Below are 24,819 nucleotides of genomic sequence, written 5' to 3'. Positions count from 1 at the left end.
TAATTTCAGCTACAATAGTTGGAAGAATTAAAAAAGGTAAGGAATCTGACTACATAACAATAGAAGCCCTTCACTTCCACTCCCTCGTCTCAAACATCCGTGTCTGTTAGAATATCAGTGACAGTTGCAAAAGCAATCCAAAGACAAAAGTGAAACATCAACAATGAGTATTTTTAAAAAGGAAGATGAGTAGCCCGTCCTTAATCCTGTTTCATATATGTGTTATTAACTCCATATTATTGGAGAGCACTGTCTCATGGCAAGCAGACTACTACTAGTGATGCATGTTTGCTCTGTCACAGTGATCCATTAGGGAAGCTGTTGTGTGCTGAAGAATAGGGTCACTCATCCAGGAGATGTGCTTGTGGATACTTCAGATAGACTTTCTAGGGTTCTGACTCCTATTTAAAAGAAAAGAGAAAAAAAGGTTATTAATGCTATGAATAAATTCTCATCTCCTGTGTCTAACCCCGGTCCACACAGCAGTTGAGGATGCATCACTCTGAAGTACTGCCAGACTGAAGCAGTGATCTGGCCAAGTTTACAGAGACCCTCCTCCAGGACTACAGCAGGTTATTTCCCAGGAACAGAGCTGCATAGAAGCTGCTATTTCTGATTGCCGTAGGACATGATCTGAGGACTAGTTCTTCAAGCTATGAAGCAAGGCAGGCTGCCAAAATAACCTGCTCTTGTGGTTCCCTGCTGACGTCCCCTCCCACTCCTGTCCTTCATTGAGTTCAGAAATAAGTGAATCCCTGGCAGAAGAACTCTATAGATACCCAAGAGCTACCGCCCAGGCCTGAAACAGTACTACTACCAAACACAGCTGTATCTACAGTGGACAAGGGAAGAAAAATCCTCCCCTATTTGTCTGATCTACTGCTCAAAAGTGAACCATGCAGTCTCTTTCAACAAGTGTCCAGGCTTCCACATGGCAATAAAATCTCCTCTATGATACTGCCCTCAACAGAAAGATGTTATCTAACTTTGTGTTCTGGCCTGTATATATGTATTCGTTAAAACTTAATTCTTATCCAAAAAATTGCTACAACTGATGCCTGATCCAGCATTTCAGCATTTAAAAAAACAATAAATTAATGCCTAATAAATAAACGCTGTCCTCGATGAGCCATTATGCTAAGCTGGCCCAGTAAGATGATGTTTTGGTGACATAAACTGCAGATATTCCAGTGATTAAGATCCTAGTTCCGTCTCCTGTTATAACTAAGTCAGTTGCTTTCAATTTACATTTATAATATGAAGGAGAATGTATTCTTTAAACTTCATTTATCTGCTGGCTCCAATTAACTCCCATGTATATGCTTGGTTTCATTTAAAATGCTTTGCTTCTCATAGCAACAGTTTTGATTACCTCATTAGCATGAAGCTGATATGGACAAGGTATGGATAAAGGCAGTGGTGCATCCGAACACACAGAGTTCTTTAGAATCAAAGAAAATTCAATCTCAATATTTCAAGAATTCCATGAAAAGTCTGCAATACTACACTGACCTTTGATGCCAAAGTAGGTTTCAGTCCAAGAAAGGAGAAGACAGTGTTGCTCTCCTTTGATTCAAAAAAGCCATCATAATCCTAGAGAGGGGGAAAAAAAAAAACCCATGAGTCAACATTTGTATTTGTGTTTTCTTGATTGATCTTACCACACCGTGTATCAGACTAAACGGTGATATATAATAATGCTTAGGAAAATACTGATACTCACCCATATTCTGCTATGCAAACCTAAAAGCTATTCTAAACTGTAATGATGTCACCAACTACAATGGCAAAGAAAAACACATCAATTGTCTAACTACAACACCTTTCACTACTTTTTTTGACAGGAAAATACAAGCATGGAGTGGCATTCAAAGGAAATCTATTGTGAGTATGTTTTAAAATTATTTAAGTGCCTAGCAATGCAAATAGGTTTCTGACTGGGTTTCCAATTTGCATTTTAGCACACAAAATAGTACCTAACATGAAAACCTCCAAGAAGAAGTCCTATGACAGCTGAACTCCTTATTTCTTCTGTGCTGGAACAAAGACTTTATCATCATTGTATCCTTTGAAATCAGCCATCATACCTCAGCCTTGGACAACCACACAGTTAAATACAAAATGTTATCATAAAGACACTTGTTGTATAGAAAGATAAAAAATAAGCTTCATTATCACTATTAAGTTCCTTTTAAGTTTCAGCTGCTTAAGATCAGGTTCTGATGTCAAAGCATTATTACTACTTTTACCGATTTGTTTATTGCATTGGATACCTGCTACTCTTCTGTCATCAGATGAGCTGACAATATTCAGTTTTCAAGGGAAAAAGAGAAAAACAGAGCACACTTTAGTGCATGGATTTGGCATATGGCAGGAAGCCAGCAAGTTTCAGGTTCTCTTAGAGGAAATCTTTGCCAAACCACTATGACCACTAGCAAACAATAAAGCACCCAGTTCAGACTCTTTTCTTCCTCCATATAACTGCAAAATCCATACTTAACGACTTCTGACACATAAATTACTCCATAAATGTCAGGAAATATCAGGTATGTGCTCATCACTAAATAGTAATTATTTCTAAATATCTATGAATAGTAGTCATGCTTAACTTGAAAGCATTCAACAAGAGAAATCCCTTTAAATACTAACTGTGCACATATACATCATAGTAACAGGCAGTCTCCATGCCTCCACATGCTTCCCATCTGTCTTAACAGTCATTCTCAATGTACCTGACCCCCAAAGTCAGCACTTCTTTGGCTCCTAACCTCCAATCTCATTACTTTTTGAGAACTCATCTCTTATTGTTACAGTTTCGGGTGCTTTCCCTGAAATGGGACCTCAATTTTTCCCTAGCAGCTGCTGCTTTGCCTGCTTGTCTCATTCCACTGCCTTCTCTTGAACCTGTAACCTCACAAACCACCTCACAATCACAGGGGACCATGTAAGATAAACAGAAGCAGCTCTAATTGAAAAGCAGAAATGTTTCTCTGACCTGGTATTCTTGGAAGGCTGTCATAGGATATGCAAAGATTCGGAACCTTCTTTTATCTGCCAACCAGAGTTTACTCATGCCTAGCCAATATCCGCTTGTGCTTACATTTTGGCACCTCAGATCCTAAGCAGGAAGCAAAAATGGTCTGGGCAAGCATTCGGCTTCCCAGTATTTCTCTGGGTCTTCACAATGCAGTGTGAATCCCTGAAAAGCTCTTCATCCCACCTGCCAGACCAAATTATAAGATATACCAAATTATATCTTTGCAGAAGGATGGTTGGAATTTTGTGAAGTAACTTTGTAAGGAAAGTGTGTGCTTGTAGATGAAGACTTTACGTGTCTTCATTCTCTTTTTTTCTCTCTACCAATGTAAAATAAAAGATTGTTTGGACAGAAAAATATATAGTCACTATAGCAAGGATAATATACCTCCCACGAGATCCATAATCATCCTGCAGATGTGAAGAATTTCTCTTAAAACCTTTATGGTGCACTACACGAAGATGCTTTACTAGCATTTTCATAATGTTATACTGTTATACCAATGTGAACACAACTGTCCGAGCAAAGTGATACTTTGCAGTTGCATAATCATTCAAATACCCTCAGCCCAGGAAAAAAAAAAAGCTGCACAGAGGCAGCTTCCCAGCCTAACCCTCTATACTAAAAGTATTGGCCCTGAAAGACACTGAGAGGCCAGCAGGAGTGTATGATGGTCATCAGGCCTCAGACATAATAGCTGACACAAGTGGAAGGGGTAAACCTTCTTAAGGTGGCTTTTTGTCATCGTCTTCTTAAAACATGGCATATTGCTCAGCTATAGACTAGGCAGTAAGTCAGTATTCCGGGACTAAGCTTTATGTCTACTGATCCTTTCAGCTTTCATACACATATCTATGTATATAGAGAGAGGGAGAGCACGCACGCATTTATTCTGTCTGGTTTTCAGTTCCATGATTTTGTCTATGGCGATACATAATTTCCAATGAATACCATCTACTCATTTCACTCTATGGGAAGAGCCAAGTTCATTTGCTTTCACTGCCCGGGGAATGAAACACTTCAAGGAATAAAGCAGTTCTGGAGCAAAGGAAGGTAGAATCTCCTGCAATGATCAGCATCATGGACTGGAAAACAGACTTTGCAGACAGATGCTGCTTATAATTATGAGCACAGAACTATTACCATTACTGTTTAAAGTGCTAACATATGAAGATATTAGGCACAGTTTTAAGTTTCCTTACTGTTAATTTTAGGTATGGTCTGTTCTACCTAACTTTGAAATTAAACATATAATTAAACAGAGGAAATAGGCACTTTTACATCAATTTAAAAAAATTGTTAAAGGTGATGAACTGATGCTAACTTCTGAAATAACATAAATTTACAATTAGTAACCAGAAAGTAAATCCAAATAAAATAGACAGATCTCACAACTAAGCCATGGCATAAGCTGAAACAGTACTGAAGGCAACCCCAACAATGCCATGGATTAAAAAGGGCAGGGAAGTGTTCCCAGCCTGAAAATAATGTCATAAGAAATAAGGCTGCATTCCTGTCTCTGACAATGACTTTGTGACTCAGCTAATTCGCCAATATCTGTGAGCATCTGTTTACCTTAACCTCTGTAAAGTAATTTAGGACTTAATCATAAAAAGCTTTCTGGAAGTGCTAGTTATCAATTTTTACTTCCAGAAGTACCCAGGCCTGGTTTAGTATGTTTTTTCCACATTTTGACAGATTATCAAACCTGGATTCACTTACTGAAAAAAATCACGAAGGTTAAACCATTAGCTAAACTGAGTAAGTGTATGTTTGAAAGAGCACAAAAAACAGTGGATTTATTAATTTTAAAAGGAGCACAATAGTTAATAACCACAAGATACCATCCACCAGAAGCAATCTCCATGATGTTTTGAAGTATCAGTATTGCAAAACATATTAAAATGCTATTGACACTTTCTTACTTTCATGGGCGATGGGGGAAAGAAGCATCACGCTTTTAGATAAAGTAGCAGTAAAATTTTAAACAGGAGAATTTTCCTACTAATCTCTGCAATGAAAACATATAATCCCAAAATATTCAAATGTGAAAAAAAAGTTAAAAAATGCATAATAGTCCTATAAAAGTTGAAAGAAATCACTTTAGTATGGTAGTTTCTTAAGATATTTTTGAGATCTCCTTGATCTCAAGGAACACGATCTCAAGGACTCATCGCTTGTGCTTTGGCCCGTGGTAGGAGTTCAGAGTGGGCATCCCTGGCTTTCCTTGTAATACAGGTGAGATAACAAACATTCCAAAAAATATCCTGCCTTTGACCTTACCTTTATATGGAGAGAAAGTCTGTGTAGACTTGGGCCACATGTAAAGACACAAAATCCGTGGGTGAGGACATGAAAATTGTTGTCTCACATAAAGAACACCCCACTGCCACCAGCAGTGGATACAGAGGCTGAAGAAGGAAAATGGTGCCAAGCTCAGTGGAAGCCAAGAGCTTCATACACAGGCAAGAGCCCAGCTGGCTTGCGAGCCAAGGGGTTCCACTTGGAAAAACTCTGTGGGACACTCTGCTTCCCACAGAGGAAGGACACCACCATCCGCTGGTTTTTGGCAAGGCAGCGGTTCCCTGTTTCTGCACCAGGCTTCACCACTGGTAGCAAGTTACTGCAATCCCATTGTCACTGTCCCAAGCAGCTCTACCAAGCCAGCGGGCGCTGCGGCTTTGCTGGGAGCAGCTGAGCAGTGCTGTCTTGCCCCTGTGCAAGGAAGTGGCTCCCACCGACACCCTGGAGGCATTCAGAAAGCAGCTGTTAACCTAAAAATATATGAGCACCGCAAACTGCCACCCACTGCCCCACTTCAAAAGGCAAACAGGTGCACAAATTGCTTTAAATTATGATCCTTGGTGCTTTCCAGAGCTGTTAATTATGCATTATTAACGTATAAAATTCTGGCAACATCAGTAGCCGATTAAGGCTGCTAAAACTAAGGGGACATAGACACAGTGGACATGAATCATCAGTGACGCAGAGATGCTCAATCCCTCTGGAAAAGTTGAAAAGCCAAAAATACAGGTGATAAATCACAAAGGCAAGGGTATGAAAGTTTACCAAGAATGACAAATGCCAGTTAGGAGAAAAAAAGTGTATTTCAGGACAGTTTGAGGGGATAGAAAAGTGACAGAAATATAAATAAGGTGAGTAAAAAGGTATTTCAAGTGATAAAAGGCTTCTTAACAGGCTAACGGTCATCTGACAGCTTTAGGCCTGTTTCCTCACCCTTAAAGTCAATGGCAGCTTGATCACCAAGAAGTCTAGGCAAGATACAGCCCCTCTGTTTTACCCCCAGAATTGTTACAGCATTAAAGATGCTCTAAGAGCTACTAGGGAATGGAGCAGCTGACCTAATAAGCTCTTGGTTTGTTGAAAATAAACAAAGCTAACTGTACTGTGAGTTCCAACAGCCCACCTACAGACCAGCAAAATCTTCCTGGCCTTGCACGGCATAAAGCTCTGCTTTGCTTTCCCTCCTCCTGCTGAGTGACTCAAAACTGGGATAGAGAGGCAGACCGGGGCTGCAAAGATCTTCAGGAGGAAAGTTACCCCTGGTGATAATGGGAAGAAGGCTGTGAAGCTCACTGTGGTAGCAGGATGGTTGGTACTAGATACAGAGCTCAGTGGACCCATGGAGCACATTGCCAGAGCACACTAAAGATGCTGAATGTTTACATGGCTTCATCAGAAGGCTGAAGTTCATGAAAGAGAAATGTAAGAAGAATTACTAAATACATTAAAATTATTCTTGTTTCAGAAAAGTAACTAGAGACAGGGAAAATATGCAACAGAAGTATATGCTTGACTTGCTTGTAGGCTTTCCTAGGCATACGCTTATGGCCTGTTGGGACAAAACTGGATTAGATGGACCTTCAGTCTCACACATTTAAGGACACTTATGCTATCTTAAGATATATCTTACACAAAGTTTTAAAATAATGAGCAAAGTCAAATGATATTGTCCACTTAGTATGTTGGTAAAAGAAAAAAAAACAAAAACAAAAACAAACCAACCACAAGCTTCACACTTATACAGCTTTGTGTTCAAAATCTGAATCCTTGTAGTTCATCCTGAAACTAAAAGGTGTTGTCATTGCTTTGCACCTCTTTAAAACCAGATTAATCAAAAATAGGAGAACTGTATTAATGTCTAGATTCTGCAGAAATCCCAACAGCCATCCACTGCCCAAATGCTACAGTAAACTAAGAGCAGCTTAGTCTTTGAGGTAATGGACAAGTATTCAAGAAATCCGGATTTAACTCCTCATTATGACACAAATGTCTTACATCCTCTGGCATTCGTGTGGGTTTTGCCAGTTTACTCCAGTAGGAAAACTGTTGGTCCTTGGGAATTCTCTCCTCTTTAGAAATCCCACTTCCAAGGTAGCTAGCTTTTCCTTCTCTCAACAGCAACTGCCAAGTTCACAAAGCTCCACTTGTGAGCAGTAGTTATATCCCAGCTGTCATGTGGACATCTGTTGGGAAACCAGATCACTGTAGTGATGTGATTACAGACACTGCCATAATTAATTTGGCTCAGCATTTTGTTAAGCAGGTACACTGAGGCTCGTTTAAATAAACACTGTCACTGCTGGGAGAAACTATTTACTGTATACCAAAGTTAAAATTGGCAATACTGCAGACCAGCATAAATAATTATTTGTGCTTCAGGGAACATAACACAAGTGTGATGGCATTGGGTCGAAGTAAAACATTAACAAAAAGTAGGTTTAATTTACAGTTGGCAATTATACAGACACTGTCTATCCATTACTGTAACTGGGATTAGGAGAACATTATATCTAATGAGTTCCAAAGGCAGTAAACTGTGAATAAAATTCCTTCCAGTAAGTTTCTTTAAACAAGCAAGTTGGCTTTGTTGCTGTTTGCTTTTAGGTTGCAACAAGAGAAAGAGTGAGCTTGTTAAACATCCCAGACAAATCCTCATTGCTTACCACACCAAAAAGCAGAAAAACAAGGAACCCGCCCAAATGTAGCTTGCACTGCTTTTCATACGGATTTTCTAAAAATGTACAGATTATTGGAGAGCACTTAAAGATTAGTCTATTGGCATGCTGTTTGAATTTGTTTCTCTTTGCCAATATATTTTTAATATATGATTACGATCTCTCCATTCTTATAAAAGGGGCAACGTAATTGTCTTTACAAGTAATAGTGGGAAACTCGTAATTTAAATGCATTGAGTCAGCACTTTGCTACTGACTGAGTTAATACTGTGTGCCACTGAGAATAAGCTGTTCGCATCCTTCCTGAAAAGGGCAGTTCAGTGCTCTAGGACAGATGACATTAATTTACTGATCTGATTAGGATTACAACAGAAAGCTCTAACTCAGTACAGCTCTCCTTGGAGAATGAGTGTGTGTGCAAGCGTGTCTTTTTTAGTATTATATAAACACACAAAAATAAGATCTTGTCTGCACAACACAGGACAATCTAAGCATGGCAGTTTTCAGTTACCTAACCTGTCTGCAGTGGACCACAGTCAAACAGCCAAAAACTCCCCCACTGGCACACGCATAAAGGAGGGGGGCCAATAATGCAGAAGAATGGACAGTTGCAACGGCAAGGACCAGCAGGAGGAAGAGACTTCCCCCGAAACCTGAGGTGCCCTTGCAGAACTGCTTCCCCACTCTGCAGACTAGAGAGAAAAGACCCATCACATCAGGAGAGACACTAGAGCTGCGTAAGGCAGCCCGATCTGCTCCCCGTATGACAAGCAGCACAACTGAGAAAAGGCGATGGGTGATAGTAGTAGGTGACTCTCTTCTGGGAGGTACGGAGGCACCCATTTGCCAACCTGATGCACTCTAGAGGGGTGTGGTGCTTACTGGGGGCTCATATCAGGGATCTCACTGAGAGGCTACCAAGCCTCGTACAGTCCATTGACTACTATCCACTGCTATTGTTTCACGTGGGCACCAGTGATACAGCCAGGAGCAGTCTGAGCAGTATCAAGAAGGATTACAGAGCCCCGGGAGCAGTGGTAAGGGACTCTGGAGCGCAGGCAGTTTTTTCATCAATCCTCCCTGTCAAAGGGAAGGGGTTTGGAAGGGCCGGTCGAACCTGTCTAATCAACAAATGCTTACAGGACTGGTGCCACAGCCAGGGGTTTGGCTACTTAGACCAAAGACACAATACTTAGACTTGCTTTGAGAAACCTGGTCTACTGGGGGCTGATGGGGTCCACCTGTCAGAGAAGAGGAAAAGCATCTTCAGTCACAGGCTTGCCAAGCTGCTGAAGAGGCTTTAAACTAAAATTGCCAGGGGAGGGAAACCTTGATCCATCCCACTCCTGACAGCTTGATGCCAGTGCCAGCAATAGATGCCCAGAGCTTGGAGAAGGATCACAGGTCATCAGGAGAGCACCCGAAGAGCACCACAAAAGAATTCCAGCCACTCCAGCCAGTAAGTCAGGTTCATTGGGGGCCCAGCTTAAATGCCTCTATGCAAACACACCTAGCATGGGGAACAAGAGGAGTTAAGAGACATGGACATGCCTGCAGGGCTATGATCTTATTGGCATCACAGAGACATGGTGGGATGGCTCCCATGACTGAAGCATAGGAATGGAAGGATACAGGCTCTTTAGGAAGGACAGAAAGGAGACAAAGAAGGGGCAACACCCTCTATGTCAATGACCAGCCTGAGTGCATGGAGCTCTGCCTTGGGGTAGATGAGGAGCCAACTGAGAACTTATGTCAGGCAAAAACACCAGGAGGCCTGCATGGATGAACAAGGAGGTCCTGGACAAACTCAAACACAAAAAGGAAGCGTACAGATGGTGGAAGCAAGGACAGATAGCTTGAGAGGAATACAGAGAAATTGTCCAAGCAGCTCGGGATCAGGTTAGGAAAGCTAAAGCCCCGATAGAATTAAATCTGGCCAGGGACATCAAGGGCAGCAAGAAAAGCCTCTATAGATGCATTGGTGATAAAAGGAAGACTAGAGAGAATGTGGGCCCTCTGCGGTCCTGGACAAACTCAAACACAAAAAGGAAGCGTACAGATGGTGGAAGCAAGGACAGATAGCTTGAGAGGAATACAGAGAAATTGTCCAAGCAGCTCGGGATCAGGTTAGGAAAGCTAAAGCCCCGATAGAATTAAATCTGGCCAGGGACATCAAGGGCAGCAAGAAAAGCCTCTATAGATGCATTGGTGATAAAAGGAAGACTAGAGAGAATGTGGGCCCTCTGCGGAAAGAAACAGGAGACCTGGTTACCTGGGATATGGAGAAGGCTGGGGTACTCAGTAACTTTTTGCCTCAGTCTTCACTGGCAAGTGCTCAAGTGACTGCCCAAGTCACCAGAAGGCAAAGGCAGGGACTGACAGAATGAAGAACTGTCCACTGTAGGAGAAGATCAGGTACAAGACCATCTAAGGAACCTGAAAGTGCACAAGTCCATGGGACTTGATGAGATGCATCCGCGGGTCCCGAGGGAACTGATGGGGGAAGTTGCTAAACCGCTATATATCATATTTGGGAAGTTGTGGCAGTCCAGTGAAGTTCCCACTGACTGGAAAACGGGAAGCATAACCCCCATTTTTAAAAAAGCAAAAAAGGAAGACCCAGGGAACTACAGGCCAGTCAGTCTCACCTCTGTGTCTGGCAAGATCATGGAGCAGATCCTCCCGGAAACTATGCTAAGGCACATAGAAAATAAGGAGGTGATTGGTGACAGCCAGCATAGCTTCACTAAGGGCAAATCACACGTGACAAATTTGGTGGCATTCTACAATGGGGTTACAGCGTTGCTGGATAAGGGAAGAGCGACTGACATCATCTACCTGAACTTGTGCAAAGCATTTGACATTGTCCCACATGACATCCTCATCTCTAAATTGGAGAGACATGGATTTGACGAATGGACCACTTGATGGATACGGAATTGGCTGGATGGTCACACTCAAAGAGTTGCGGTCAACAGCTTGATATCCAAGTGGAGACCCGTGACAAATGGTGTTCCTCAGGGGTCAGAATCGGGACTGGCACTGCTTAACATTTTTGTCAGTGACATGGACAGTGGGATTGACTGCACCCTCAGCAAGTTTGTAGATGACACCAAGCTGTGTACTCGTGCCTGACCAACCTGATTGCCTTCTACCATGAAGTTACTAGCTTAGATGAGGAGAGAGTGGTGGATATTGTACATCCTGACTTTAGCAAGGCTTTCAAAACCGTATCCCATAATATCCTTGTAGAGAAACTGATGAAGTACAGACTACATGGAAGGGCAGTGAAGTGGACTAAAAACTGACTGAACTGCCAGGCTTAAAGGGTTGTGATACGAGGCACAAAGTCCAGCTGGAGGCTGTCACTAGTGGTATACCCCAGGGGTCAACAGTGAGACCCACACTGTTTAACCTTTTCATTACTGACCTGGATGTTGGGACAGACTGCACCCTCAGCAAGTTTGTAGATGACACCAAGCTGTGTGGTGCAGTCGACGTGCTGGAGGGAAGGGATGCCATTCCAGAGGAAGTTGGACAGGCTTGAGAGGTGTGGATGGTCACACTCAAAGAGTTGCGGTCAACAGCTTGATATCCAAGTGGAGACCCGTGACAAATGGTGTTCCTCAGGGGTCAGAATCGGGACTGGCACTGCTTAACATTTTTGTCAGTGACATGGACAGTGGGATTGACTGCACCCTCAGCAAGTTTGTAGATGACACCAAGCTGTGTGGTGCAGTCGACGTGCTGGAGGGAAGGGATGCCATTCCAGAGGAAGTTGGACAGGCTTGAGAGGTGGGACCTCATGAAGTTCAACAAGGCCAAGTGCAAGGTCCTGCACACGGGTCGGGACAAATACAGGCTGGGCAGAGAATGGATTGAGACCAGCCCTGAGGAGAAGGACTTGAAGGTGTTGGCTGAGGAGAAGCTCAACATGAGCCAGCAATGTGTGCTTGCAGCCCAGAAAGCCAACTGTATCCTGGGCTGCATCAAAAGAGGCATGGTCACCGGGTGATTCTGCCCCTCTACTCCACTCTGGTGAGACCCCACTTGGAGTACTGCATTCAGCTCTAGGGACCCTAACATAAGAAGGACATGGACCTCTTCGAGTGAGTCCAGAGGAGGGCCATGAAGATGATCAGAGGGCTGGAGCACCTCTCCTATGAGGAAAGGCTGAGAGAGGTGGAGTTTTTCAGCCTGGAGAAGCGAAGGCTCTGGGGAGACCTTATTGCAGTCTTCCAGTACCTGAAGGAGGCCTACAAGAAAGTTGGAGAGGGACTTTTTACAAGGGCATGTAGTGATAGGACAAGGGGTAATGGCTTTAAACTGAAAGAGGGTAGATTTAGATTAGATATAGGGAAGAAATTCTTCACTATGAGGGTGGTGAGACAGTGGAACAGGTTGCCCAAAGGAGTTGTGGATGCCCCATTCCTGGAAGTTCAGGGCCAGGCTGGATGGGGCTTTGAACAACCCAGTCTAGTGCAAGGTGTCCCTGCCCATGGCAGGGGGGCTGGAATTAGATGACCTTTCCGGTCCCTTCCAACCCAAACCATTCTATGATTCTATGAACCTTCTGATAAGATCTCTGCATAGCATTTTTAAAGATTATAAGCATAATTGACTCTACAAGCAACCCGTTACTCCTCTCCTAAGGGCCAGATGTTAATTTCAGTAATCTCTTTACTCACAGGCTTCCAGAAACAAAGGCTTTAATAAAAGGGAGCAGATGTCAGCTACAGCTCTATCATTTGGGCATTACATGACAAATTCAGACTGATGTGATGTTTGTCGTTCATTCAGTAGTCGTGACAGGGTACGCAGACATCAACTATCTAAGAATCGATACCCTTTACCTCTAAGACAGGGAGTCCAAGTGCAGAAGGGCTTCCCCCATCCAAGTACTGAAGACCTCAAACTGGCACAGTGCCCACCTGCGGCAGGGGAATATTCAGGGGAGTCAATGGCAGAATCAGTAAGTACTATGGATGATAACAAGTGCCACATCCCCCTTTTGCGCACCTGCCAGCTCATCATGTTATTTTACAAATTGTTTGGAGAAGAATATTATCAAATCAGACCATGACAAGAATTTGAGAAGAAGGAGGGATGGAAACATCAAGGAGTTAACTATGGTAGTCATCCTTTTACACGAGGTCATGGCTAAAAGACATAAAATGATTGTGCTGCACAGAAGCTCTGCATGCACATACTTTAACTTGGACATGTTTTAAGGTAGCTGTAACTTCACAAGGGACATGACAACCTTATGTTGGTTGGGTTTTCCTCTTAGAGCATTTTACTCATACCAATACTAGGTGACATCTCAGAGCACTAAATGAAATATGGATTTCCCCCTTCCATTTGTTTGTTTTAGGAATTGGACACTGGCAGAATCATCTTTCAACTTTCCCTTTGTTTTCTGTGCTTCCTTCAGAGAAAAAGAGAAATGGGAAGCTACTAAAGAAAGAAGAAAGCCACCCTAATTGTAATGGCACTGCAATGTATTAACACAATTTTTACTTATAAATTGATTATAACTTTGCTATATCTTCAAAGTGTTTCTTAGAAGATAATCATATTAGCATGATTACAAGTGGAACAGTGGTGCACCGAATTACTTGTTAGATCTTTGTTGTTCTCTGACAACAGCCATGGCCTTCTCTAGATATTGTTCCAATATACTGCTACATCCATATTCTGTGCAATACTATGCACCCCCAAGTATTACTGCCACTTAGTAAGCTTTCTTACCCTTTCCTCCTATATCCCATATATCATATATCCTATATTTTAGTAGAACTAGCCCTTTATAAAAGACTTTAACCAAAGTAGTCACAACACCTTCAAGAATAAACCTATTTTCTTCAAGAAAGCATGGCACAATAGGAAGTTTCCATTCCATGCAAAGGAGAATTAGGATCCCAATCAGAATTGTTAGTAATTATGTCACACTTACTGATTATCCATAAGTTCTGCAGAAGATCAATGTAATAAATATAAAAATCAGAAAGAAGAAAATCTGCAGTATTGTCTACTATATCCTGTAAAGGTGACAATTCTAATTTTATACTGGTCACCTTTAAGTATTCTAAAATACATGAACACCCTATACTATTATATTTAGGAAATAGAGAGTCTGCAAACAGAGTAAGGTACCTCCAGAGATATATCAAATCTTTGACAGCTATCAGCTTTATGTGGTGGGATGGTTTACAAAGTACCTGCTACTTCACTTTGAAACAGCTATTCATGAAGTTTAGAATGCGGAGAGGAAAGAGTCTAAATAAAAACTGCGGTGCTCAACAGGAATGTGCTCCCTCCATTGCAGGGTAAACAGCAGCAGTGTAATACATTACTGATATCAGTTCTAACTGCTCTGAGCAGGATCAAATTCTTGGATTATTTTATTTTTACTGAGTTGCTGAGCTTCTATTTTTTAAACCCTAACACTGGGCAGGCTGGCTACTCTACACTTTGCCTCTGGTACCACACTCCCCTTTATTAAGTATATATCACACAGAACTAAAGCTCTTCACCTCAGGACACAGAAAAGCAGTCAAGTGGACAGCAAAAGCATAGGCATAGCCTGCAAGTTATAACCATACAGATCTTGTGAATGGTCTGAACAGTATCTTGCCAACATGGAGAAGACACATGGGCAGGGGCTGCTTTCCAACACCAGCTCTGCCTTCTGTACGCCTTGCTTGAGAAAAGGGCTTAATCAGGAAGATAAACAGTGCTGTGTCACTGTCCTCAAGTCACTCACATTTAGCCTAGGGTCTGTGGACACCTGTGAGCCACAAACTACTCTAACGCAGCTGCAAAAGGTAATTAAGAATGATTTCAAACAAACAGCTTAAATTGGCCATACAGGAAACTCTACCTCTGGTGGGAAAAATAATTAATCAAGAAAGTTTTAGCATCATCAATCATTAACAGCTGTTACATGGTCTCTGAGCAAGTCACACTAACTTTTATCTAGCAAGATTATTCCTCTTCTGAAGACAGACCCGGACCACCAAGATGCTTAGTGAGTCGCCTAAGACACCTCCAAGGGTGCAGCGAAACAAATGCAGACTTGCTGAATACCAAATTAGCCTCACAACTGCCCTTGCTCCTGAAGGAAACGCATTAGAGCAGGTGTGCTAAGGTCAATTCTGCCACATTGCTTGAGGATCTAGAGAGACAGAGTTCAAGATCTCTCTATCTGTAGCCACAAAAATAATGACAAACTCCCCAACAACAGGCCAAGGTAGGAACTCTCAGGTGGCCTCTAGCCAGTTTTCTTAAATCTTCTCTTTCCTCTTCTTTCTCTTATCAGTGGGTAGTTACTGATTTGTCATTTGACACATATAAAAAAAAAAGGAAGAAAAAGAAATGTGTATGAATCTTTCCAGGATCTTTAAAAAAAAACAGAAGAGACTGATACTTAACAGTGCAAATAAATCAGTGCCATAGTAATTGCCTGTGCACTGAATAGTTTCTCACGAACACCGCACCTCTTTCACCTATTTTACTTCTTTTTGTCTATAGGCCTTCACTGTTTTGATGGAGTTGATACCCATATATTACATTTCAGGGAAGGACAATAAATATCACCTATCTCTATCTCTACTGCTGCCTACTAGGCACTCTATCAGGACTTACCCTAACACTCTAAACCATATGAGCAGCTTTCAAGAAAAAAAAAAAAAACACAAAGCAGGGGGCAGGGGAGAAGGAAGAGTCAGCCTGCTATGTAAATATTTTCCCTTCAGTTCAAACTCCCACCTGGAAACAGATTTCCTCTTAATTTTGGTTGGCCTAAATTTCAGGTAGTCTCACATCAGTGGCAGATTTCTGCATATAAAACTGTCACTGTTTCAAAGTGCTAACTTGCAGCTTTGTAAGGTTAAAATTAAGAGTGCAGTTTCACTGGGAAGTGGAGATTTCCAGATCCAGGAGTCACTTCTAGTCTAAGAAGGGTTGTGTATTCAAATGTGGAGAATTCAGAGAAAGCATAAGATGGAGGCGTGAAGCACAGGCATAATTTCAAACATCAGTTTTCCAGCATTTCTTGCTTTCTGCTTTAAGAACTCTCCATGTCCAGTGTTCTGGGTACTGCAGATCCTGTTTGGATACGTGTACCTATGGCTCCTTACCTACCATGTGAAGAAGCTAGAGCCCTAGCTGGGGGTTGCAAATTCCGCTCTGGAAGCCACATGCACAAAATTGAGGCATTTCAGTGTTTGGCATCATGCTATAGTCACTTTGTGAATCTGACCCTAATGCAGCAATCTGCAGTAATCTCTCCATCTGTCTGGACTTCCCATGGTCTCTGTAAAAAAGTTAACAGTAAGTAGTAAGTAAGTAAGGATAAGTAATTATTTGTTCATTCTTTCAAATAGTGTTTTTAACCTGCAGGATACTTAATAGTTAGTAGTATGTTGGATCCTACCAGCAGTACTTTAGAAAAATCTGAATAAGTCACATGCAAGATCACTGATCTGGCTGTGTAAAAGAAATTGACGACAAGGAGGTAGAGCATTTAGAAAATTTTCTGTGACCTTAAAAGCAAAGGATTTAGTTAGTGAAAACTTAGAAAATTAACTGCAGTCTTCATCTTCCCATTTTTACTGGGTCCGGCTGGGATGGAGTTAATTTTCTTCACAGCAGCCCCTATGTTGCTGTGTTTTGGATATGTGAGAGCCTTGATAAAACACCAGTGTTTTGGCTATTGCCAAGCAGCTTTTGCACAGCATCAAGGCCTTCTCTGTTTCTCATTCTGCTCCCCTCCAGAGAGCAAGCTGAGAGTGGGCAAGAGGTTGAGAGGAGACATAGCTGGGACAGCTGACCCCAGTTGGCCAAAGGGATATTCCATATGATATAACATCATGCCATTAATGTAGCCATTGCTCAGAGACTGGCTGGGCATTGGTCTGCTTTTTGGAGATGGTGAGTGACTGCATTTGCAGGTTTTTTCCCCTTTCCTTCACTTACTAAACTGTCTTTATCTCAACTCATGAGTTCTCTTGCTTTTGCTCTTTCTATTTCCTCCACCGTCCTGCTAGGGGAGTCAGCAGGGAGCAAGCAGCTGTGTGGTTGCTGGCTGGGGTCAACCCACAACAGTCCTTTTTGGCTCCTGAACAGGGACTCAAAAAGGTTCAAGATAATCACAGATTTGATCAGTGTGCTAGACTGAATTTACAGCTGTTATACCTGTTTAGCTGTTACTTGGCAGGCTGTTACTTCATGTTGTTGGTCACGATGTTGACTCCCCTGTTCTTCATGCTGATTTGTTTTTTCCCTCAGTTGCTCCATTGCTTACTCCCTTTCTTCCCATACATCAAACTCGAGAGCTTGTTAATGGCTGTTTTCAGCTTTTGCTGTTTGCCATGTTACCATCTTATTTTGCTTAGCCTGGGACAGCCATGATAAATGCATTGGCCTTGAGCCTAACCTGCTATTTGGCCCCTGCACTGCTGCCATCCCAGTACCGTGGGAACCATCTTGCAGAGACAATTAACAATTACACCTTTCTCTTCTTTTCCAGGAGCCACTTTGTGGAGGAAATGAAGAACTGCCTTCCTCTTCTCCAGGACAGAGGTTTCCACCCTTGCTGCAACTGCCCTTCAGTTTCTTGAACATCCCAATGTAACCAGAAGGTCGTACTGGTGTGTGCAGTGACACTGATTTTGCATTTTCGTAAGGTTAACCAACCAGCTGGGAATGCCACAAGGGAATGTGCCCTGAAGCAAACAATTCCTGGATGGCAAGGTGTGTGGGAGAATTTGGGCAGGTGCCTAGAGCAGTTTTCACCTCCAGTGGTTTGGTACTTCACTCCTGAACAGACGTGGAATCCTGTTGAATAGGCAGACCACTTGAAGGAAGGATGCCTTGCATATACCATAAAGACACAACTTCCAGCAGTGTGTTGGGGCTTGGGGGAGACTTATGCCTATGCTCAAAGAAATGAGAGGGTGTCTGGATCTGAGGACATACAAATGGATACTGTGAGGGTCTTTGGATCTGAGAAGATACAAACAGACACTGTGGCTAAATCAGAAACCCAACCCTCAACTACAACAGTCGTCCCTGCAGTCAAGAAGAAACAACAGAAGCATAGGTCAATCCAGTTAGTAGAGGAGAGCAGGAGGAAGAGATCATGGACTGGCCAGAAAGTAGATATTTTGAAGCATCACCCAAGGAGGTAACTCATGCCAAGGAGGTCCCACTGTATAATAAGTTATCAGAAAATGAAAAACAATATGCTTTATTTACTGATGGGTCCTGTCATATTGTGGGAAAACATTAGAAGTGGAAGGCTGCTGTGTGGAGTCCCACAAGACAAGTCGCAGAAGCTGTCACAGGCAAAGGCCAATCAAGTCAGTTTGCAGAAGTCAAAGCCATCCAGCTGGCCCTAGACATTGATGAAAGAGAGAAGTGGCCAGTACTCTCTCTCTATATTGACTCACAGATGGTGGCAAATGCCCTGTTGGGGGTGGCTAGAGCAACAGAAGCTGACTAACTGGCAGCACAGAGGTAAGCCCATCTGGGCTGCTGCATCGCGGCAAGACGTTGCTGCCCAGGTACAGAACCTCGTCGTAAAAGTACATTATGTAAATACTCACATGCCCAAGAGCCATGCCACCGAAGAACATGGAAATGAGGAGCAGGTAGATCAGGCTGACAGAACTGAAACAGCTAAGATGGACCTGGACTGCGAACATAAGGGCAAGCTATTCATAGCTCAGTGGGCCCATTTCACATCAGGACACCTAGGAAGAGATGCAATGTATAGATGGGCTCGTGATCAAGGCTTGGAACTGACCACTGAAGCCATTGAACATGTTATCCATGAATGTGAAACATGCACCATGATCAAACAAGTCAAGTCGGTAAAGCCTCTCTGCTGTGGAGAACAGCAGCTGGGAAAGACAGTGTGGGTTGCTCCTCCTTCAGGGAAAGGCAAACTCATTCGTGGGGTTCCTTTTGCTCATGGGCCAGGGTGCACTTGGTGGGTAATGCAGGAGGATGAGGAAACCCAGTGTGTACCTCAAGGAGATTTAACCTTGTGGGAAAATAATCCATGATTTGAGTTGTATGTCATAGCTGTGTGTCAAAGTACTACAGCAGGAGCCACTAAAAAGAACTGAGGATGAACCTTGTACAGAACTGAGCAGGACACAACTGGTTTCAGTGCTCAACAACCCAAACCAATACACCAGCTCTTCTTAAGGCTCTATTTGTCCTTTTTTTTGATCTTTTCCAAATTATCTCCACTTTACATTTCTTTATGCAAAGTGCACAAGTCCGCTCTTGGAACATGCACTAGGCGCTAACATTTCCTTACTCTTACATAGCACTAACTAGAGCAACATAAGTGTAGTAATTTCAGATTTCCACTACTGTAAATTAGAAGATCAGGTTCATGTGTCTGATAAGTCTGAAATGCAGACTCTCTTCTCACACACTTACAATGTTATAGCAATGTCACTAAGATGAAACAACAGATTGTAAAGTCATAAAAATATGTAAATTATCATAGTGTCAGTGCTATCACATAGCATGGATTATCAGTAAAATGATTTGTTGCGTGCTCACAGCTCTTATCTCGTTCACAGGAAATAAAAATGGTTCTTGCTGGGTACTTTATTTCAAAATCCATTAGCAGAACTTGTTACTGAATCATTGGGGAGTGCATCTCAGAAGACTGAGAAAAGGACAAGATAGATTAATGATCATATTTGCGATTACATCAACTCAGAAACATTTCAAGGTCTTGCTCATACTTCAAAACATGGAGTTTGTCTGTTGGTACCAAAAGGATCCCTCCCCCTGTGGTACAAGACAATTTGTGAACCAGTAAGCATTGGTCATCTTTTTGTACCTTTCTCCCCTCTTACACCAGCTATCACATGTTCAAATGTTTGACACCAACCCATTTTGGATATTTACTGAAAACACTGAAGACAAACTTCCTCTATACTGCAGTTACATTCTGAAAAGTGATTACTTCAAATGGTAATGTCCTAGCCAGCAAAATCTATTCTGAGATAATACCCTTGTGTGCACTGCTGAGGTTTGCTACTACAGAGAAAATGTGGAGGCAAAACACCAAACAACTATTAATGTTTTTACTAACACATAAAACTCAGTATGGCTATGAACATGACACTGAGTCATGGCTTGTACACCATATGCTTGTGAACTGCTACTGAAATAACACAAACAAAATGAAAAGTGTACCTATTTCGCTTTGTCTTGTCTAGCCCTCATACATTTAGAGGAACAGCAATGGATCTGACCAGTCTGTATTGTAAGCAAGTAAGTCTGTACTGTCCATAACAATGTATAAGCCAGAATACATAGGCAATTTCCTGGTGAGGCTATATAACAGGCAGGCAGAAAAACAGACAGTGTTTGTTAACGGAGCAAATTGTTTTAGAAATTGCCTGGACACAAATCAGGAATGATAAGCTACAATTTTCACTGACTCAACTAACAGAAAACTCAGTGGGTATTTCTTTGGTTTAAGTTATTTAATAGTGATTTTTTTTTTTTTTTAGTTATTTATGTCAAGATAAACATATGAAAACACTCACTGTGGAAATGATAGAGACAAGATGTGCAATGTCTGCTGACTTCATCTAATTGTGGTATTTTACTCCTCTTCCCAGCACTGACCTCCTTTGCCTCCTGCCTAATGTTGTGCCTCCACTCTATCACCAATGAATGTTGGAGATCCTGCACATAATTGTTCCTTCATCCTAGAAAATACAGTTTCTTTCAAAGCATGTTTGCTCTTTAAAGATGTTCATGCAGATAGTGAGGTCTAGTAATAGGATTAACTCTGCTCAACCAAAACGGCTATCAGCTGAGCAGATGGATTAACGAGATCATCTCACATGTTGCATGACATCTTCTTCCTTGCTAATTCCAAACAGCAATTTCTAAGGCTAGGTTAAAACATGCTGTAACGACAAGCTGAAACAATAAGAAACAACAGCTTAGAACCTTGTATTTCCCAGGCAAACTAAAATCACACAGAACAATGTAAATGTTGTTATTTGTAAGTGAGAGCTGCTCCACAAGTGAGCATCAAAATCCCTTCCATGTCCCAGATACATTTCTTTAACTGATATTTCTTACCTGGAAGTAGGAAGATACAAGTTACACTGCTGAGGTAAACAAGTAAGGCCAATACAAAGCATATGGGAGGGATACTAAATACCTCGCTTCAAGAAGCCAGTTAGCTGCTGCATTATACCCGATCTGTTTGTTGCAGAGGATCCTAAATCACTTCTTATGCACTTCCTACATTAAGCCAACAATTGCACTGCAGTTGACAGGTTCTCAGCAGATCTGAACGATCCACCAGCCAGAAGCAGCTTTGTTACAGCACTGCTGGGTCTGGCAGGGACTGAGTTAGAAGCAGCATAGATGTCACCATGTAGTCACAAACCCACACAATACCCACATTTACTCTGGTCCAGCTATTATAACCACAGACTCTCTTCCCTATTTCATTCTCCTATTGAATTCACTGACAAGCCTTACCCAATCACTTCCTGATGCAGCCAGGGTGGTCCACGAAACCTCCCTTTCTCCCACCAGCCAGTCTAACAGGTATCTCAAACTTGCCTCCTGAAGGATGTACAAGTCACATGGCTGAAATATGAAGAGATGGAGCAAGGCAGAGAGAGCTCAGCTGTGCTCTTGACAACATTTTGTCCAAAGGTGAGTCCAAGTTCTGGGAAGATTCTCCCACACTACAACAGGGCCCAAGACTCAGGGCTGCAGCATACCATGCTGGCTAAGCAGGAGAGTAAAACATGTGCATGGTGCCTTTCTCAACATATCAGTCCAAGGCTACCACTTCAGCTTGCACTTAGCAGATGGAGAAGTTATTGCAGCTTACACCATCAGAGAAACCAGCACAACAAGATTCACGGGCTCTTATCCTTAGCAGTCTTTCAGCAGAGGGAGACAAGTCTCAAGTTGCTTTGCTTTAGGTAAAAATAAAATTATTCTACAGTTGAAACAGCAATAGTTTTCATTTATCCTAGAGACTCTGATTCCATAAAGGCGCTCTGAGCATAAATGAAATTTAGACTATGACAGCAGCAGAGAAGGAGCTTAATTACAATATAACTCAATCGAGCCAATGTGCTCATTTACTGTGCCAAATATCTCCTTCTGAATTTTTATGCTTGGACTAGACCCAAGTAGCAAGAAAACCATAAATCCTCAGCTTACAGTGGTCTCACAAGGGACTTTACCACCAACAGGTTGTACATGAAGCATGTGACATTACAAATTCTTACATTCTGGAGGGAATTCACTAGCTGAAGACAACCTTAGGATTTACAGATGAATGATCTGAATTTTCACTGTATGATCATTACCTGCTCCTATCACCCCAAACTGCCGCCATTAATTCAGATTCTATTACAGAAAGCTCAACAGCAAGTCCCAGCTTTTTTTAAATGGCCAACAGGGTACACTAATATACTGTCTGCTGACAACAATAACAGCTACTTACTCCACAGTACCGATCATCACTGAATATCTGTGGTGGCAGTGGATTGCCTTGCGCGGGCTGCCTGTCCTCAGGAATATTTTTATACATCCATTGCCTTTTCTCCTCCGACATTGTGATATCCACTTCTTCAAACTCTATGCGATTGGCTTCCAGAAACCTCACCACATCTTGTTGCCTCTTCTTTATCTAGATGAAAGAAAGGGAAAAAAAACAATACTCAGAGCAAGTCCACCATAACACAGACACACTTACAAATCTGAGAACATTCCTTCTCTCCCATCCCCCTTTCATGGGATGAGAAGTCACAAACTCAGGAAGACAAAGGAGAAAATATTATTTTCAGTTTTAAGTTCATAAAAGTTAAACATTGTTGTTTCTTTACAAGTTGGCAAAAGTTGTAATTCCCTATCTCATTTCTAGAAGGCTGTCTCTTTAGTTCATCTGTGGGAATTTCAGCCCTTACTCTCTAAAGATGCTTTAAAAAAATAATTTGAATGGGACTCTTTGGAAGTAGGAGTTAAAAAAGGTAGCTGGTTTTCAAAGTCATTAAGGCCAACATTTTTGAAGTATACAGGCACCTAGAAATGCAAAGTAAGCAACCTGGCAAGCCCAAGAATTTACTCCTGGAAGTGTTCATTGAGGCAAAAGTGTTCGTACATCTAAAAAAACCATCCCTGCTACACACTGGGGTGTGTTTTTGTTTTCCTAGACACCTTCACGTCTTTTAAAAATACAGCTTGATGGTTCCCTGAACAAGGCTTGTTAAATCTTTAATTAAGAGCGTCTGTCTGCATAATACACATGCCTAAAAATAAGCGTGATCTCATCTCTTGAAAATTAACTTCATTGCAAAAAAAATGCATGAGGTTTGTACTAAATGTATGGGGTTTCTGCCCCTCAAAGAAACTGTCGTCTTTAAACAAAAGTCTAAAAGAGGCTGAACACTGGCAGCTTTTAGCTTGTTGTAGCTAACTAAAATAATGTCTTAAGAGCAAGCTGGGCTTCAAGCAGATACACTCGGGTGAAGACTACTTCTGCCTCCAACAGGGCTTTATATCAAGATAGCAACCTTGGAAATGAAAGTCTGTGGGGCCGAGGAAAGCCACCTGGGCTCATTCAGCTAGGTCTTCAGTCCATGCTGTACTTTTTGCATCTACTTAATGAAATTAATTCTTTCAGAAAGGAACTATAAATTACATGCTGTCTTTTTTTACAGCTATAATCAGCAGCTCCTTATTTGAAGAAAAAAAAAACAGCTTTAATAATTTTGCAGTATTCGTGGAGTGTCAGATCCACGCAGTTGCTGACTGGCATAAAGCCCAGGTGGGTGAATCATGCCCATGGGCATCATATGACCTAGATACTATTTGGAAATCAGAGGATTTCCAAAATGCATGTGGTAGTTGCTCTTGTCACACAACCCATTCTGTCTAACTAAATGCACCGCAAAAATACATCACTTTTGGAGGTAATGCTGATGGAATCATTGTTTCCTTGAAATAAGACAATAGCCAACCCAAGAAACTGCAAAGACAAAGCTCTTAAATGATTACTGTCTGTCTTAGGAAGTGGGCTGCATAGTAAGTTTTTGTTTCAGTGTCTTATTCTTTTTCCTGTTACTACATATACTGATGGGGTTTTTTAGGCATATGTGAAAGGATCACTTTTACAAACAGAAGGCAGCTCCTAAAACTGTGTGCAAATAATGCATTGTCAACAACAGCAAAATTACTGCATCATCATCACTGATGGCAGCAAAGACAACACACCTTCTACTGTCTCCCTAAAAATTGCAAAGACAAATTCTGTTGTCAATGTAGAAGTGAAAGATGAAAATATTTTCCTCTGTCTTTCACCAAAAAAAACCTGCATGTCTTTGACCAGAAAACACCCGCAAAAGAGGCCCGAGACACAGAGACTGAGATTTTCTTAACACAAATATTAAGTATTTGTTCAAACAGAAATAAGATGTCTGAAATGATGTGTGGGAGAGGTCATTTCCTTACAAGTACTGCTCAAACCACTATGAATTCCCTTCTTGCACAGGTCAGAGCAAACTAACAAACCTTGAGGCCAAATGGCATCATCTGGCCAAGTCTATTAAACCCGTAGCCTCTTAGAGTGGCTGCATGCAAACTGTACATCGGGAATGATCCCTGGCACGCTGTAACATCTAAATCATGGCCACAAATTGTTTGTGAGACTAGGTTAGCCTCGGCCAAAGCTGTCTGTGCCTGCAACCGTTCTTCTAAGAGTTTCACAGTACCAGAGAGCTTCAC

The 24,819-nt window shown here is 41.9% G+C and overlaps 1 protein-coding gene across 1 annotated transcript; it reads right to left on the bottom strand.

The window, feature by feature from the left end:
• Positions 1-55: 55 nt before the first annotated feature.
• Positions 56-22,756, bottom strand: SH3BGRL2 (SH3 domain binding glutamate-rich protein like 2; the record flags this gene model as incomplete). Its single annotated transcript, XM_010288133.1, is given in 3 exon segments — positions 56-401; positions 1,513-1,593; positions 22,541-22,756. Coding segments are annotated over 3 exon segments (312 nt in total), but the record flags the coding sequence as incomplete, so codon positions are not given.
• Between the last annotated feature and the right edge of the window lie 2,063 nt (positions 22,757-24,819).

Source organism: Phaethon lepturus, unplaced genomic scaffold (genome assembly GCF_000687285.1).
Source record: "Phaethon lepturus isolate BGI_N335 unplaced genomic scaffold, ASM68728v1 scaffold13335, whole genome shotgun sequence".
NCBI lineage: Eukaryota > Metazoa > Chordata > Aves > Phaethontiformes > Phaethontidae > Phaethon > Phaethon lepturus.
The sequence above is the reverse complement of the archived record's forward strand: the minus strand, read 5'-3'. Positions and strand labels throughout refer to the sequence as shown.